Raw genomic sequence first — 14,293 nt, forward strand, 5'->3', positions numbered from 1 at the left:
GGACCTTCAGCGAATGCGGATCAAGCGGTTATTTCAAAGTATCAAGCGGATTTGAAAACGTTCAACAAAGATGATGCTTTAGCACAGCTGATTCTAGTAAGTAGCATGAACAAGACAAATTTAAATTTGGTTGCTACTTGTGAAACTGCTAATCAAACGTGGGAAAAGCTGTTGTCTGTGTATGAGCAAAGTTCAGGGCAACGCGTAGATCGGCTGATGGAGCAGTTTTTCAGCAACGATAGGACTCCAGAGGAAGACATTGCTACACATATCGCAAAGCTGCAGAGAGATTTCCAAGAAATGAATGATGAACTCAGGCGGTTGGTGAAAACAGAACTCCCGGACCTAGTGCTAATGAGTAGGATCATGTCGACGCTACCTTCTGAATATTTTGAATTCAAGAGCGTGTGGGAATCTGTCCCAGTGGAAGATCGCACCTTAAATAAATTAACCGAAAGACTTCGCTTAATTGAAATGCGTTTACCGGCGAAATCTAAAAACGTGGGCGCTTTCGTGGCCAAGGGTGGTGATAAAAAGCAGGCGAATAACTATCCCAAGTCGGAACCGAAATGTTATCGGTGTCATCAAGCAGGACATTTTGCAAAAAAATGCCCCAAGAAAGGGAGCGGAAATTCCGCGGGAAATTCGTCCGAATCACGCGGCAGGAGGTCATCCGGGTTTGATTCAAGAGCCGACGGTGATGCTTTCGTAGGTGCGGAAAAATCTAACAAGGACGCGAATGCAGAATTGTGGTTAGCGGATTCAGGAGCTAGTGCGCACATGACCAGGCATAAAAGTTATTTTATAAACTTTGAACCGTTCTCACTTCCAAAAACGGTGCAAGTCGGGAACAGCGAGAAAATTTTCGCGTATGGTCAGGGTCAAATAAACGTTGAAATGTTTGTTAATGGCGAGTGGCGCAGGAATCATTTAAATAACGTGTGGTTAGTTCCGGATATCGAACGAAATTTACTTTCAATAGGACAAACTATAAGTAATGGATATCATTTTGAAGCTAACTACGGGGGATGTTACTTTAAGAAGGACGGTAGTGTTCGATTATCAGGCAAGAAATTGTCGAACGGGTTGTATGCCCTAAATATTCGAGTTCGAAAACCGGAAGCGGCAGCAGAAGTGCATGTTGCATCAACAAAGGAAACGTTGCAATTATGGCATGAGCGTTTCGCACATCAAAGTAAGTCGCATGTAACACATTTTCTTAAAGAAAAGGGCATCGAGGTGGAGGCACATGAAGAGTTTTGTGCAGGATGCGTGTTTGGTAAACACAGTCGCGCCAGTTTCCATTCTCGAAAAAACAGACCTACGGTTCCAGGAAAAATAATACACGCGGACGTTTGTGGACCGATGCAGGAGGAATCCGAGGAGGAATCGTTAGGAGGGGCCAGATATTTTGTTTGCTTCAAAGACGATTTTTCGAAATTTCGTCGAGTGTTCTTTATGAAAGCAAAAAGTGAGGTACCCGAGTGTTTAAAAATATTCGTAAACGAGGCGACCGCGATTGGTGTTAAAATTGAACAATTTCTATGTGATGGTGGCAAGGAATTTGACAATTTTGAAGTGCGAAAATGTTTAGAGTCGAAAGGTATCACACTCAGAATAACAATGCCGTACACACCCGAACAGAATGGGTCAGCAGAACGTGAAAATAGGACCTTGGTAGAAAGTGCGAGAACGATGATCCATGCAGGAAATTTTCCGATTAAATTGTGGGCGGAAGCCGTCAACACAGCGGTGTATGTACTGAACAGGACCGGACCGACGCAAGTGAAGGATAAGTCACCAATGGAATTGTGGAAAGGCAGTCAAACTGTGAGTGTACATAATTTTGAACATCTGCGTATTTTTGGGACACAATGTTTTGTGCACGTACCAAAACAAACAAGAAAAAAATGGGACAAAAAGAGTACGGAAGGCATTTTCGTCGGATACTGTGGCGAGAAAGATGGCTTTCGAGTGTGGATCCCGGAAAGTAACAAAGTTCTCCGAAGTCGCGATGTCATTTTCGGGAAGGAGAAGATTGTGTCTGAGAAGACTCAAATAACAATGACCTTGACACAGAAAAATTCCGAAGAATCTGAGGAAAATTCGGATTCGGATAACAACGAGGGCATCACGGACGATGTTTCGCAAGAAACTGAAAAGTCGCAAAGAAGAATAATCAGGCCACCCAAGTACTTGGAAGATTATGTTTATTTTGCGGCGTGTGATATACCAACAACGGTGCAGGCAGCGATTGCTTCTGAAAAATCCGAAGAGTGGCGCAATGCCATGAATGAAGAAATAGCTTCGCTAAAGGAAAACGAGACGTGGAAACTCGTTGAACCACCTCAAGGTAAGAAAATTCTAAATAACCGTTGGGTGTTTCGCGTAAAGACAAATTCGGAAGGTGATCTCGAACGATATAAAGCGCGTTTGGTTATAAAGGGGTGTTCACAAAGATTCGGGGTTGATTATGAAGAAACATTTAAGAAACATTTAGGGGCAAATTCAGAGATTCCACTTAAGGCGCACTCGCACTTAAGTCACACTCATACTCAACTTTCTGATTCAATAAACTTTCTATCTGCCCTTACACAGTAAAGGTGAGGGTAACCTTAGTAATATATGAGTGGTAGACAAGGGAACCAGTTAGTACACTTATTTGACACTTATCTGAATGATCCGCATTTTTGCATTTAAAATTAAGTAAATTTGCTGCTTATTTGTTGAAATGGTCATGGATGATTTTTGGGAATTTGTACAACATGTGGAAGATGATAACAATTATTTGCCAATTCCAAGGTAAATTTTTAAATTAAGAGCTTATTATTATGTATAGTTCTGAATTAATGAACAATAAATATAAATAGTTAATATAACTGGTATAAGCTCACAAAATAGCAATAATGTAGGTACTTAACTGCGTAGCTCATTTTTTTAAATTGATTGTTGTACTGTACATGTATTTTTAGTTTTGTTTTTACTCCGTAGGGTTATAATAAGAGACATGCAAAATCCATTGGAAAGATACACCAATACAGAATTGTTGCAAAGGTTTCGGTTTTCACGGCAGACCATTGAAATGGTCTTGCTGCCGTTGATTTATCCTAATGGAAATGCTCCTGATGACATGCGAGGATTACCTATACTTCCCATAATTAAACTCTGTACAGCTTTACGGTTTTATGCTGTTGGTAGTTTACAGGTATCTAATTTTACCAACTAGGTAATTTGTAGAAATGATCATTACATTATTATATATCAGAGACCATGTGGGGATCTACATAGCATAAGCCAGTCAAGTGCATGCAGAATTATTAGAGAGGTTTCTGAAATTATTGCTCGGAATCTTGGACAATATATAAAGTTTCCTGATAATCCACACGACATGACCAGAAACAGGGAAATGTTTTATGCAATGGCAGGATTTCCTGGAGTAGTAGGTTGTGTGGATGGAACACATATCGAAATAAAGAATCCAGGTGGGCCTACAGCAGAGGTGTATAGAAATAGAAAATCCTGGATGTCGTTAAACGTGCAAGCTGTTGCTGGGCCCCAAGCAGAATTTTTGGACATCGTTATCCGTTGGCCAGGGTCGGCACATGATGCTCGGATATTTAGAAGCAGCTCAGTGGCACTAAAGTTTGAGCAACGACAATTGGAAGGTATTCTCCTTGGAGATAGTGCATATGCACAACTCTCATACTTTTTTACACCCATGAACAACCCACAGACACGAGCGGAGAGAAGGTACAATGTTGCCCAGAAAAGTACCAGAAATGTAGTAGAAAGAGCATTTGGCCAATGGAAGCAAAGGTTCCGTTGTCTAAGCAAGTGCTTACATTACAATGTTCGAGCAGTTACTAGGATAGTAGCCGCTACAGCTGTATTGCACAATATAGCTGTAAAAGGGCGGGAACAATTTGCCCCGGATCCACATTTTCTGGAAAGAAATGTTCCTGTGCCACCAGCAACTCGACGTGCCACTGGAGCAATAATACGAGCAGCCTTTATTGAACGGCACTTTACACATCAACGATAATAATCAGACCATTATTAAATGAAATGATGTTATGTAGAGTATAATTACTAATGTTAATTTTAAAAAATACATTCTTCCATTTTAGCTGTGCGGAGCTTCTCCTGTTTCAGTTGCTCTTTTGCTACTTCGACCTTGACCCGCTGCTCCTCCAAACGCAACCTTTGCTCTTCTAACCGCAGCAGGTGGATCTCCTGATCTTGCGCCTCCAACTGTTGGTTGCGACGCAATCGAACCTCCAATTCCCGTTCTATGCATCTACCCCTGGAAACATATGTTGACTGTCTTTTATTGGGGGTAGCAGTGTTGGAGACAACAAGTGAACCGCTGGTGCTAGGCGCTTGCGCAGTTACCAAGGGGTGTAAAATATTGTTCTCATCGACAGTGTATACCCTAGATCCAGTTACACCCTCCGGTGAAATTATGGTGTCGCTGTCGATGGTATCTTTAATTTCAATATCTACAGTATCGAGAATATCGTCGACGAGGTCCCCGTCGCTACTCTCAGAAGGCTTGTATGTTCCTCCACCGGTTTTCAACCGCAACTGTTTTTCCTTAGTAATCTCTTTTCTGCGACGACCCTTCATGTTTTCCCAGCATTTTTTTAATTGCTCAATAGTCCTATGACTGTTTCCTGAAATTGCATTGTATTCTGCAGTCAGCCGCACCCACGTCTTCTTCTTGTGTGACAAGCTAATGCAATCTGTTTTCTTGCATTCTATGATGCTCTGGTACTTCACAACAAGTTCTTTCAAACACACCTTTTCATCGGCAGAAAAACATACCCGTTTCTCCTTCTCTTCGCCCATTGTCACTAATCAACTAATTTTAATCTAACTAAACTATCAACTTACGAACAAAGAACAGTATAAATAATGAGATTATAGAGTACGAATGTGTAATTCAACCGCATGTGACAAGCCAGCAGCACTTGGCACGTTTCAACTGCCACATCTAGGCGCTGTTGCCAAATATTTTACCTACTCGACTCAAACTTACATGAGGGTGTGGAGTCCTTACGTTATGAATCTGGTTTATAAGTATAAGGCTTTCTCAAACTTCACTAAGGGTGACATGAGTGTGAGCTAAGTTGAGTTTGAGTGACATCTCTGAATTTGCCTCTTAGCCCGGTGGCGCGTTTCGATACCGTTAGAATTTTATTGTGCACGGCCGCGCTTAAAAGTATGCATATGATGCAGTTCGATGTAAAAACGGCCTTCTTATACGGACATTTAGAGGAAGAGGTTTACATGAAACAGCCGGAGGGCTACGATGACGAAACCGGACGTGTGTGTAAACTATATCGTAGTTTATATGGCCTAAAACAAGCACCGCGTTGTTGGAATAAACGATTAGTCAGTTTTTTAAACAAACATTCGTTTAACCAAAGTGCAGCGGACCCGTGTTTGTTTTGGTGCGAAGTAAATAATCAATATATGTTCGTGGTAATTTATGTTGACGATGGTTTGGTAATAGGGACGAATTACACTGACCTTTGCTTATTTATTTCTAAATTAGAAAATGAGTTTCGGATTACCGTGAACGAGAATGTGGGATGCTTTTTAGGTTTGCAAATAACACGAAAAGAGGACGGTGCTATTTTTGTAAACCAGTGCGCTTATATTAAAAAGGTGTTGGAACGATTTAATATGCTAAATGCAAATCCGGTAAAGACACCCGCGGAGCTTGTGGGAACGAGCGATCTCGGTAATAAATGCGCGTTATCCATTCCATATCGAGAAGCAATTGGGGCCCTTTTATATTTATCAACAGGAAGTAGGCCAGATATTGCTTACGCGGTAAGTACAGCAGCCGAAGCTGTTGAAAATCCGTGCGAGGGGCACTGGACGGCTGTAAAGAGGATTCTGCGTTACCTGAAGGGAACTATGGAGATGGGTTTGTTATATAAAAACAAAGGAGAAGGCGATTTACTTCGGATATACAGCGACGCTGATTATGCCGGCGATGAGTCCACCAGAAGGTCGAGAACCGGGATCGTATGCATCTATGGTGACGGCGCCGTGACATGGAAAAGCCAAAAGCAACGCAGCGTCGTCCTCTCGACAACAGAAGCGGAATACGTAGCAGCCTGCGAGGCCACTAAAGAGGCAATATGGGTCAACGTACTCATCGGTGAAACCACCAAGGAAAATCATATTCCCACTTTATTTGTGGACAACGCGAGTGCCATCAAATTGTGTAAAAATCCTGAGTTTCACAAACGGTCAAAACACATTGACGTGCGTTTTCATTTCATCCGGGAAAAATACAACGAAGGTGCCATTCAAATACGGCACGTGCCTGGAAGCGATCAAGTTGCAGACGTACTAACGAAACCGTTAAGTCGCGAAAAATTTGAAAAGCATAGGGCAAATTTAGGAGTTGTTTTTCTATTCAGAGCAGCCGATTTTGAGAGGAAGTGTTGAAGAGACAAAATCGTGTACTGAGTACGGACCTGGACGAAGTTTTAAAGTTTAAACTTTCAATTGCGTTTGCGCATGCTTTCTTTTTATAAAGTAGTTCTAGCAGTTCACGTTTTGATTAGAACCTTATAAGTTGTACTTATCTTATGCAAATAAATCCTTTTTCTTTTTACTTGAATTAATCTTAACACGCTTATCGAAAAAATAAAGGAACGCGCCCAATAGTTTTCACATTCTGAGCCTATACCATTTCAAAGAAATTCGATTGCACTTGTTCATTTTAACTGTTACAAAAAATGTTCCAATTCCCCTTTTTAGCTAAATTTCTAAGCGAGATACGATAACTAATAGGCGACACTGACAAATTTATTTAAAAAAAGTGTCATTGTTTTGCTCATGTCAAGTCAAGGTAGTGAGACATCACGAAAATGAATATTTGTATCAAAACATGGGTGAAATTTTGGGTTTCCCCGGTAATTAGTGGTGGGTAAAAAAATTCTCCCACTTTTAAAAAATTTCAGCTATTTATTTTTTCCGTTTGAGAATATGATGGAATCCCGCAAACTTCACATCAACTTAGCGAATATGAACTGATGATATCATCTCGGATTTTGCCTCTCACATAATAGAGGATCAACCGCGGAATCAACAAATTTTACAACTGAATTCTCAATTTAGGACAAAAAAGCGAAGTCATTTTGCTGCACATAAGATGTTCGGAAAAATTCTACATGGGTTGTGCATAAATATATACAGGGTGATTCCTATAGTACCTGCCACCGTTTGGGAGCGTGTAGGTGGTGCGTAGGGGAGTATTTTGATATAGGACACTTGGGGTCGGAAATCTAAAATAAGGGTGCCAGAGCGAAATTTACCTTCTGGAATTTCGCGCCTGTAGGTAGGCAACCCAACCGGCCGGCGGTGCACACGGAGCGATCTCAGGCGGCGATGTGTGGCTGACACTTGATCAGAATTTTTTTTAAACCCACGAAATCCCGTCTGCAACGACGCGTATCAAGTGAATAAACACTATGGCAATAGTATAATAATAGTTGGCTAGATGTAGGAAGTGCATTGAGAACAACGGGGGCCACGTTGAACACTTGTAAACGTTATTGCTTTTGACTGTCGTTTTCCCTCCTTCCCTCCCATGTCGCTTCCTCGCGCTAACTCGCTCTGCATCGCTCCGCGCGAAAAGTCGGTCGGTTGGGTTGCCTACATACAGGCGTGAAATTCCAGAAGATAAATTTGGTTCTGGCGCCCTTATTTTAGATTTCCGACCCCAAGTGTCCTATATCAAAATACTCCCCTAGGCACCCCCTATACGCTCCCAAACGGTGGCAGGTACTATAGGAATCACCCTGTATATAAGTATAACGCTAAATGTACAATTATTATTTTTTGAAAAGATAAGAATTTATTTAAAAATCGGTATATGTTATACTCTTTATCATTGTAACAGAATTTTAAATGTTAGCTACCATTTTTATAAAAAAAAATACATTTTTTGTTGTTGTTCACCAGGTTGTTCACCCTTATTGTATAAGAAAATAAAGAGATTTATTTTAGGTGTTCGAAGTGCCGGTTTATTAGGTTCTACCATACCTAAGTCCTAAGTGAATTCATTCATGCACATGTCTATCTAATAACTATAAAAATCTATAAATCAGTAAAATTGATTAGAAAAACTCACAGGAAATAAAGGGGTAATTAATAGTATATTACAGTACAAGTGGAGGATTTAGTTTTCCACGAGTGCTGTATAGCGTTTTGTTCAATCCTGTTACTAATAAAAATTTAAAAAGAAACAGTGTAATAGTTATTTTTGCGCGATCGGTCATTTCTGGCTATTTACCATGTGTGTTTCCATGACAGTAAGTGGAATTTACCAGTTGCTATGATTACGACGACGCCAAAATTACTTACCGATTTAAAAACAGAACAGCAAAAATACTTACCGACGCCTTTTTAAAAACAATCAGTTCAATGTTAACAGTCTTACATTACATTTAATCTTTAATTATTGTTACATTAAACTTACAATTTGTGCTGATGTTTCCTATAGAAAGAACACGTTCTTCATTTAAACCTGAAGCAATAGAGATCAATGTGTTTGAAGATGTGCTTTCGTTTTTCTTAATACATTCCAATTACAATTTTGTTCTGTAAAATCTTCAACATACCATTCGGCCACCGGCGAATACCTCGCTCATAAAGTCATAACGGAAGTGCAAAGCTAGCAAACTACATCAGACACATGCACAAGAAATTATTAATTTCAGTTTTGACAAATAAACTGGTTACCTAGTGATGTACACCATACCACTTCGATCATTTCAATTTATTCTGCTCGTTAATTTCTTAGGCCATATTTATATTGGTTGCATAATTTTAATTTCGATCGCGCAAAAAATGTTATAAGCACGTCGAACGTTAAGGGTTACCGTTCTCAGACAATAATTGGAGTCGTCGCTCCGCTCCTCCTCCAAACAATTGTCTTCGAACGGTAAAAATCCCTTACCGTGTATTTTTAAGCATCTGAAAAAAACATAGTAGGTAGTTTTCGTTGTTATGGTTCCCATGAGATCTGCGTAAAACAATTGACACAATCTGTCAACAAATTATAATTGTAGCAAAAGTGTGCGCGTTTAGATTTCCAAGAAAATGGAAGATGAAAATAGTGTATTTGTGCCAGATAACATTTTGGAAGAACCGAATGCAGCGACATTTAATTTATTACCGAAAAAATCCAGACAGATACATCAAGGAGTTGGAAAAATTTCGGTCGTGGATGGAGAACAGAAACGTAAATGTTGTAATTGAAGAAGTAGTAGTGGTTGCTTATTTCAATGGATTGATACAAAAATCCGCTGCCCCTTCTTTATGGTCTATCTTTTCGGTGCTTAAATGCACCCTATTTGTTTTTGAGAAAGTGAACATAAGCAAGTAAGTTTTAGTTCATTATTAATTTACTGCTTGTAATATATGAAATGTTTTAGGTTTAAAACCTTGTTCGCGATTCTAAAAAGTAATTCTAAGGGTTATCAACCTAAAAAAGCGAAGACATTTGATCAAAGAGTGTTAAATTAAATTTGCCGCTTTCATTATTTCCCCCACCGATCTTGTACTTGTATGACTATGATGCGCACCATGCGCTCGCCCTCTTTTCGCTGCTGTATGTCAACACACAATGTACTAATAAAGTACTGCTCTTTTTGTTATTACGCTGCCTTTATTCACAACCCCAAACTTAACAAAGAGAAGTGGAAGTGGAAACGTTCAAGTCCCTGGTATCAATCAACCAATTTTTAACAATTGTAATGTTAATTTTCATATTTATAAGTAATTTTGTTGCTTTGTATCTATTAGTGATGAATTATGAATAAATAAAAGTTCAGCGTATGTGTATTATGAGTGGGTGAAAATTTTTCACTCACTCTTTTCGCTCACCCGTTGCTATGGAAATAGTTTGAATGGGTAAAACAAACACTTTCACATTTGGTATCTAAGTAAGAAACACTTGTTTTCAATGACAGGATTGAACAAAAATGTTAACAAACAATGCTAATCTAGTCCACTAATGACCTAAGAACCAGGTAATTTACAGAAGGTGTCATTATAGAAAAATGCAGTAAATGCACTGAATAAGTATAATTTACTCAATAGTAAAAGAGATAGGCATTTGTGCATCTCCGTTCAAATATTGTACCTACAGCTTTTCGCTAAACTTGTTTACATAATATTAGTCCTTGACCATTATACATGGTCTATTGTGTTTAACAATAAATGAAGAGAATATGTAAACCTGGAAAGGATAGAGAAACATCGTTGGTCTCACTCAAGGAGTAGGTACATCGTCTAGAGATGTGTATTGTTGGTGGTCTAACCCATTGCAATAACATTGAAATACAAATTGACTACAGAGGCTATTATGAACCAATGGAACTGATGTATTTCAACTAAACGTGTTTTTAGATGATACCATTGAATATGAATAAAAAACCACATAGAAAGCCAACGCAATGCTTTTTTATGGGGCCAGTTTAACGGAGTTTCTCCGCAGGTTGCCCCCTAGGACAAACTCCGCTAATTAAAATTAATTAAATTGTAATCGAGGATTTATACCACCTACTGAACTGATTCAACGCGGTTAGATTTCTTTAGATGACACTACATTCGCGCCATTATCTCGTAGACTGTGTGGGTGTTAAAAAAACTGCCTGAGAAGGTCATAATTCGAGATCATATTACAATAGCGGATTTACAAACGTAATTAAATACAATGATGGTATAATATAGTTACTTACGCCACTGACAAGAGACGAGATCAATATTATGACCTATCTTAATTCGATTTTACAGACTTTAGGTTGAAAATAAGTTTTAGGTACTACCTAATTTTGGGATTTTTAAGATAATATTGTCAGCCGTGTTCGTGCTCTTATTTGCAGATATTGTATAATTGCTGCTCCCATTTATAAACGAAAAATAACATGGATACATTTGGAATATCTTACTTTAAACAACAACAAAACTTTAAAATTCAACTAAAACTAAAAATGTAAACTGTGTAATATGTATAGTCTATATTATTTAATATTTATGATATGAAATAAAAGACTTAAATCGGTTTCATGGAAAAAATAACTATTGGCACTTTTGCGAAGCCTTAAGACTCGAAAACGACATGCCGGCACGTTTAGTACCTGCTGCTACAGATACTGTTAACTGGTATGCAGTCATGAAAATCATCCAAATGATAATAACTTTAGGACAAAACGGATCCCCGCGATTAAAAATGTGCCAAAATTGGTAGCGAATATTTTGTCGTTTTTTGCGATGTTTCTCGTGAAATTATTTTGCTAACTACTCGTCAATTTTCCACCCAAAATCCAATCACGAAGCAATTTTAATGGAGATATATTCTATTAATCTCAATGGTGTACCTAAAATAAACAGTGAACAAAAAAGGATTTCCGTTCACGGCAAGATTTATGATAAAAGTTCCTTCTTTGCCTATGGGATTGACAACCTCTATCTATAATAAACCTACCTGTGTACGTGCTTATTTTCGTACTTAGGAAGCGGGTGCAGGTCAAGAGCCATAAAGTTTATGGTAGGTTGTTTAAAATCACCCCTAATTTTTTAATAAAACGTCATGACAACTGAAAAATTTGTCTAGTATCTTCCTAGAGTTTGTTCGTAGCGTTTACTGTTTTTGAAAAATGCATTCGAAGTGTTAGTACGTTAACTGTGGCGCTTCGCGTCGCAAAAATTCAAACTTGCATTCTTTTTCGTTTCCGCGTAATTCGGAACTTCAAAAAGCCTGGATACGTATGTGTGGCAATGCTGATTTGTTAACTATTGACGATGAAAATTTACACAATTTCGTTTTGTGTGAAAATCATTTTAGTGATAAGTGCTTTACTAGTGGACTAAAGAAATCGCTTAGTAAGGATGCCATCCCGAAGCATTACAAAGTAAGTTATTCCTATGCATATTTACCCAAAGATCATATTATGTTTGCATAAATCGTTCATTAATACGATTGTTCTAAACACGTAGGAGTTTTTTTTAATAGCTTGGGCATTAGGACCTGTCAACTGAAATTTCCCTTTTGAAAGAAGTCAGCATAAATTTGTACGTTTGTTTGCTTGTGTCTGTCAATTTATAACAGTAGATAAGGAATAGCCTAAGGATCAAAATCTATATCATGCCAAAGGGCGTTTTCACCCTAGGGTGGTGGCCACCTCATCTCGGGGGTGGAATTTTGATTATAATTTTACCACAGTAATAGATATAAAAGTTAATTTTAATCAAAATTCTTCTATGCATTTATATGTAAAGTCAATACTTTTTGAGTTATTCGCGATCGAAGGTAGGTATCAGTTTTTCATAGAAAAGATCAATGTTTTTTATTAGTTTTTTGCGAAGAACTCGAAAAGTATGCATTTCATTTAAAAAAACTGAGGAAAACAAAATCGTAACTTAAAAAAATCAAAAAAATAGTTTTTTAACGATTGGTGTATCACCAATTCGAACCAAGTTATAGCTTCCTAAAGGTTAGCTCTTGTTCGACAAACGCTAAATTCAAAAGTTTCACAGTCAACTAACGGCAAGACTATGAAATTTTCGAGAAAAACTTGTAGAATCTTTTTTTAAAGTACATAGGTATTTAAAAAAAACAGTATTTTTTTAAGATAAAAACGTGAGCATAAAATTGATTAAAATAAGGTAAATCCCTACTTTTTCCAGCGAAAAGTTGGGCGAAAACAACCCCCACTAATTACCACCCTAATTAAAATTAGTGCTTCTCCTTTTCCAGTTTTATCTAATTACATATTATATTATTAATACTTACATTCTAGGAGTGTGTCCAGTTTAAAATTCTTAATTCTGAAATAATTGAAATTAAAAGTGAAAAACGAATTTTTGAAATTCTGTGAAAAACGCCCTGCTCTTCAAAATAACTCCAAAACAACTTGAGACACGCTACAATGTCAAATTGTAGCCTTTTTTTATTTCCAAACATTTTTCTCACCGGGAATAAAAGCGCATTTATATGCGAGCACTACTTTGATTGAGCCCTTTAAGCTCACCCCCTTTTAAAACTATGAGTTTTAATGGGAGTTGATGTAAATAGCTTTATAGCGCCTGTAAAAACCTAAAAAAAATGGTTTTTAATGATCTTTCTATCATAAAAAATAAAGGAGTTAGTTTTTAAAAAACAATCTTTCAAAATTTTCTGAAACACAAATCAGAGAATGATCTACATGGCGTGTATATATTTCGTATAGTACACATTTTTTCCACATTTGGAAGAGCAAAAAAGTAAAGCAGGTTTCATTTGAAAAAATCAACTTATTAAGAAGTTATTGAAATTGACCAGTAGTTTTTAAACACCCTGTAGAAGGGCGACCAAAATTTAAATCATTTACATGTAGCATCAAGTGAGTATCTGTTGATTTTGGAAGACTTTTTGAAATTTAAGCCAACGGGGAACATAGGTACAGGTCCTTAAAGAAGCAATCAAACGTTAAAAATTTTGAAAAATCCTGCATAATTTTAAAACCTTTGGTGCTGGGTATAGGGAAAGGTAGTATCAAACTAAGTGGATTTTTACGTAGATTTTGAAAATGAATTACAATACAGGGTGTTCTATTTAAAATAAGAAAGTTGTTATCCACATCCGCTAAAACCGAAAGTGAAACAATCATGATAATATTTTCTTTCGATGAAAAACTATGTTTATATTCAGTCTTTTAGGTAACGGTTTGCATGAAACAGCTTGTATAGTTTTATGGGTTTTGGTCAAGGTTTCACTTCTAAAATGAAGAGCGCCCATCGGCATAATATAGATTTTGAAGTGGAGGGTCGAAAGTAAAATTCATTTATCATTATTGATTATTGCAAGCCAATACGTTCAAACTTGGAACATGAATGACTGTATCTAAGTATAAAATATTCGGTTCAAACTTTGCACAGTTGATCAGGTTGACCTATAAATATAATATATGCCAATGTAACAAGCCTATTGAAAATGGGATAACTCCACTCCATAGCTCTGCGGCTTTTTTAGATCCTCCTTACGAGGTTTATTTAATGAATACACATTTCAGGGCGAAGAAACTCAAACCAGTCCTTTAAATCAACGAATGATTGAATTACCAGAATTTCCAAGTTTACGCACCGCGATAGAATACTCTCCAATGAAAGTAAGGAAAGAGGATCATGTTAAAATGTATCCTGGGGTTAAACGTAAAAGGTCCCTCAGTCCAGCAAGCCCTACTGGGAGTGCTGCAGATTTTCTTTCGGAAGTTATAGAGTTTTC

At 37.7% G+C, this 14,293-nt stretch overlaps 1 protein-coding gene across 1 annotated transcript; it reads right to left on the reverse strand.

Annotated features, from left to right (window-relative positions):
- Positions 1–4,101: 4,101 nt before the first annotated feature.
- Positions 4,102–4,900, reverse strand: LOC116169040 (myb/SANT-like DNA-binding domain-containing protein 3). The gene has a single exon (XM_031485070.1). It carries the CDS (start codon positions 4,846–4,848, stop codon positions 4,102–4,104), a length of 747 nt encoding a protein of 248 aa, XP_031340930.1. The 5' UTR covers positions 4,849–4,900.
- Positions 4,901–14,293: the final 9,393 nt, after the last annotated feature.

This window comes from Photinus pyralis, unplaced genomic scaffold (assembly GCF_008802855.1).
Source record: "Photinus pyralis isolate 1611_PpyrPB1 unplaced genomic scaffold, Ppyr1.3 Ppyr1.4_LG4, whole genome shotgun sequence".
In the NCBI taxonomy this organism is placed as follows: domain Eukaryota; kingdom Metazoa; phylum Arthropoda; class Insecta; order Coleoptera; family Lampyridae; genus Photinus; species Photinus pyralis.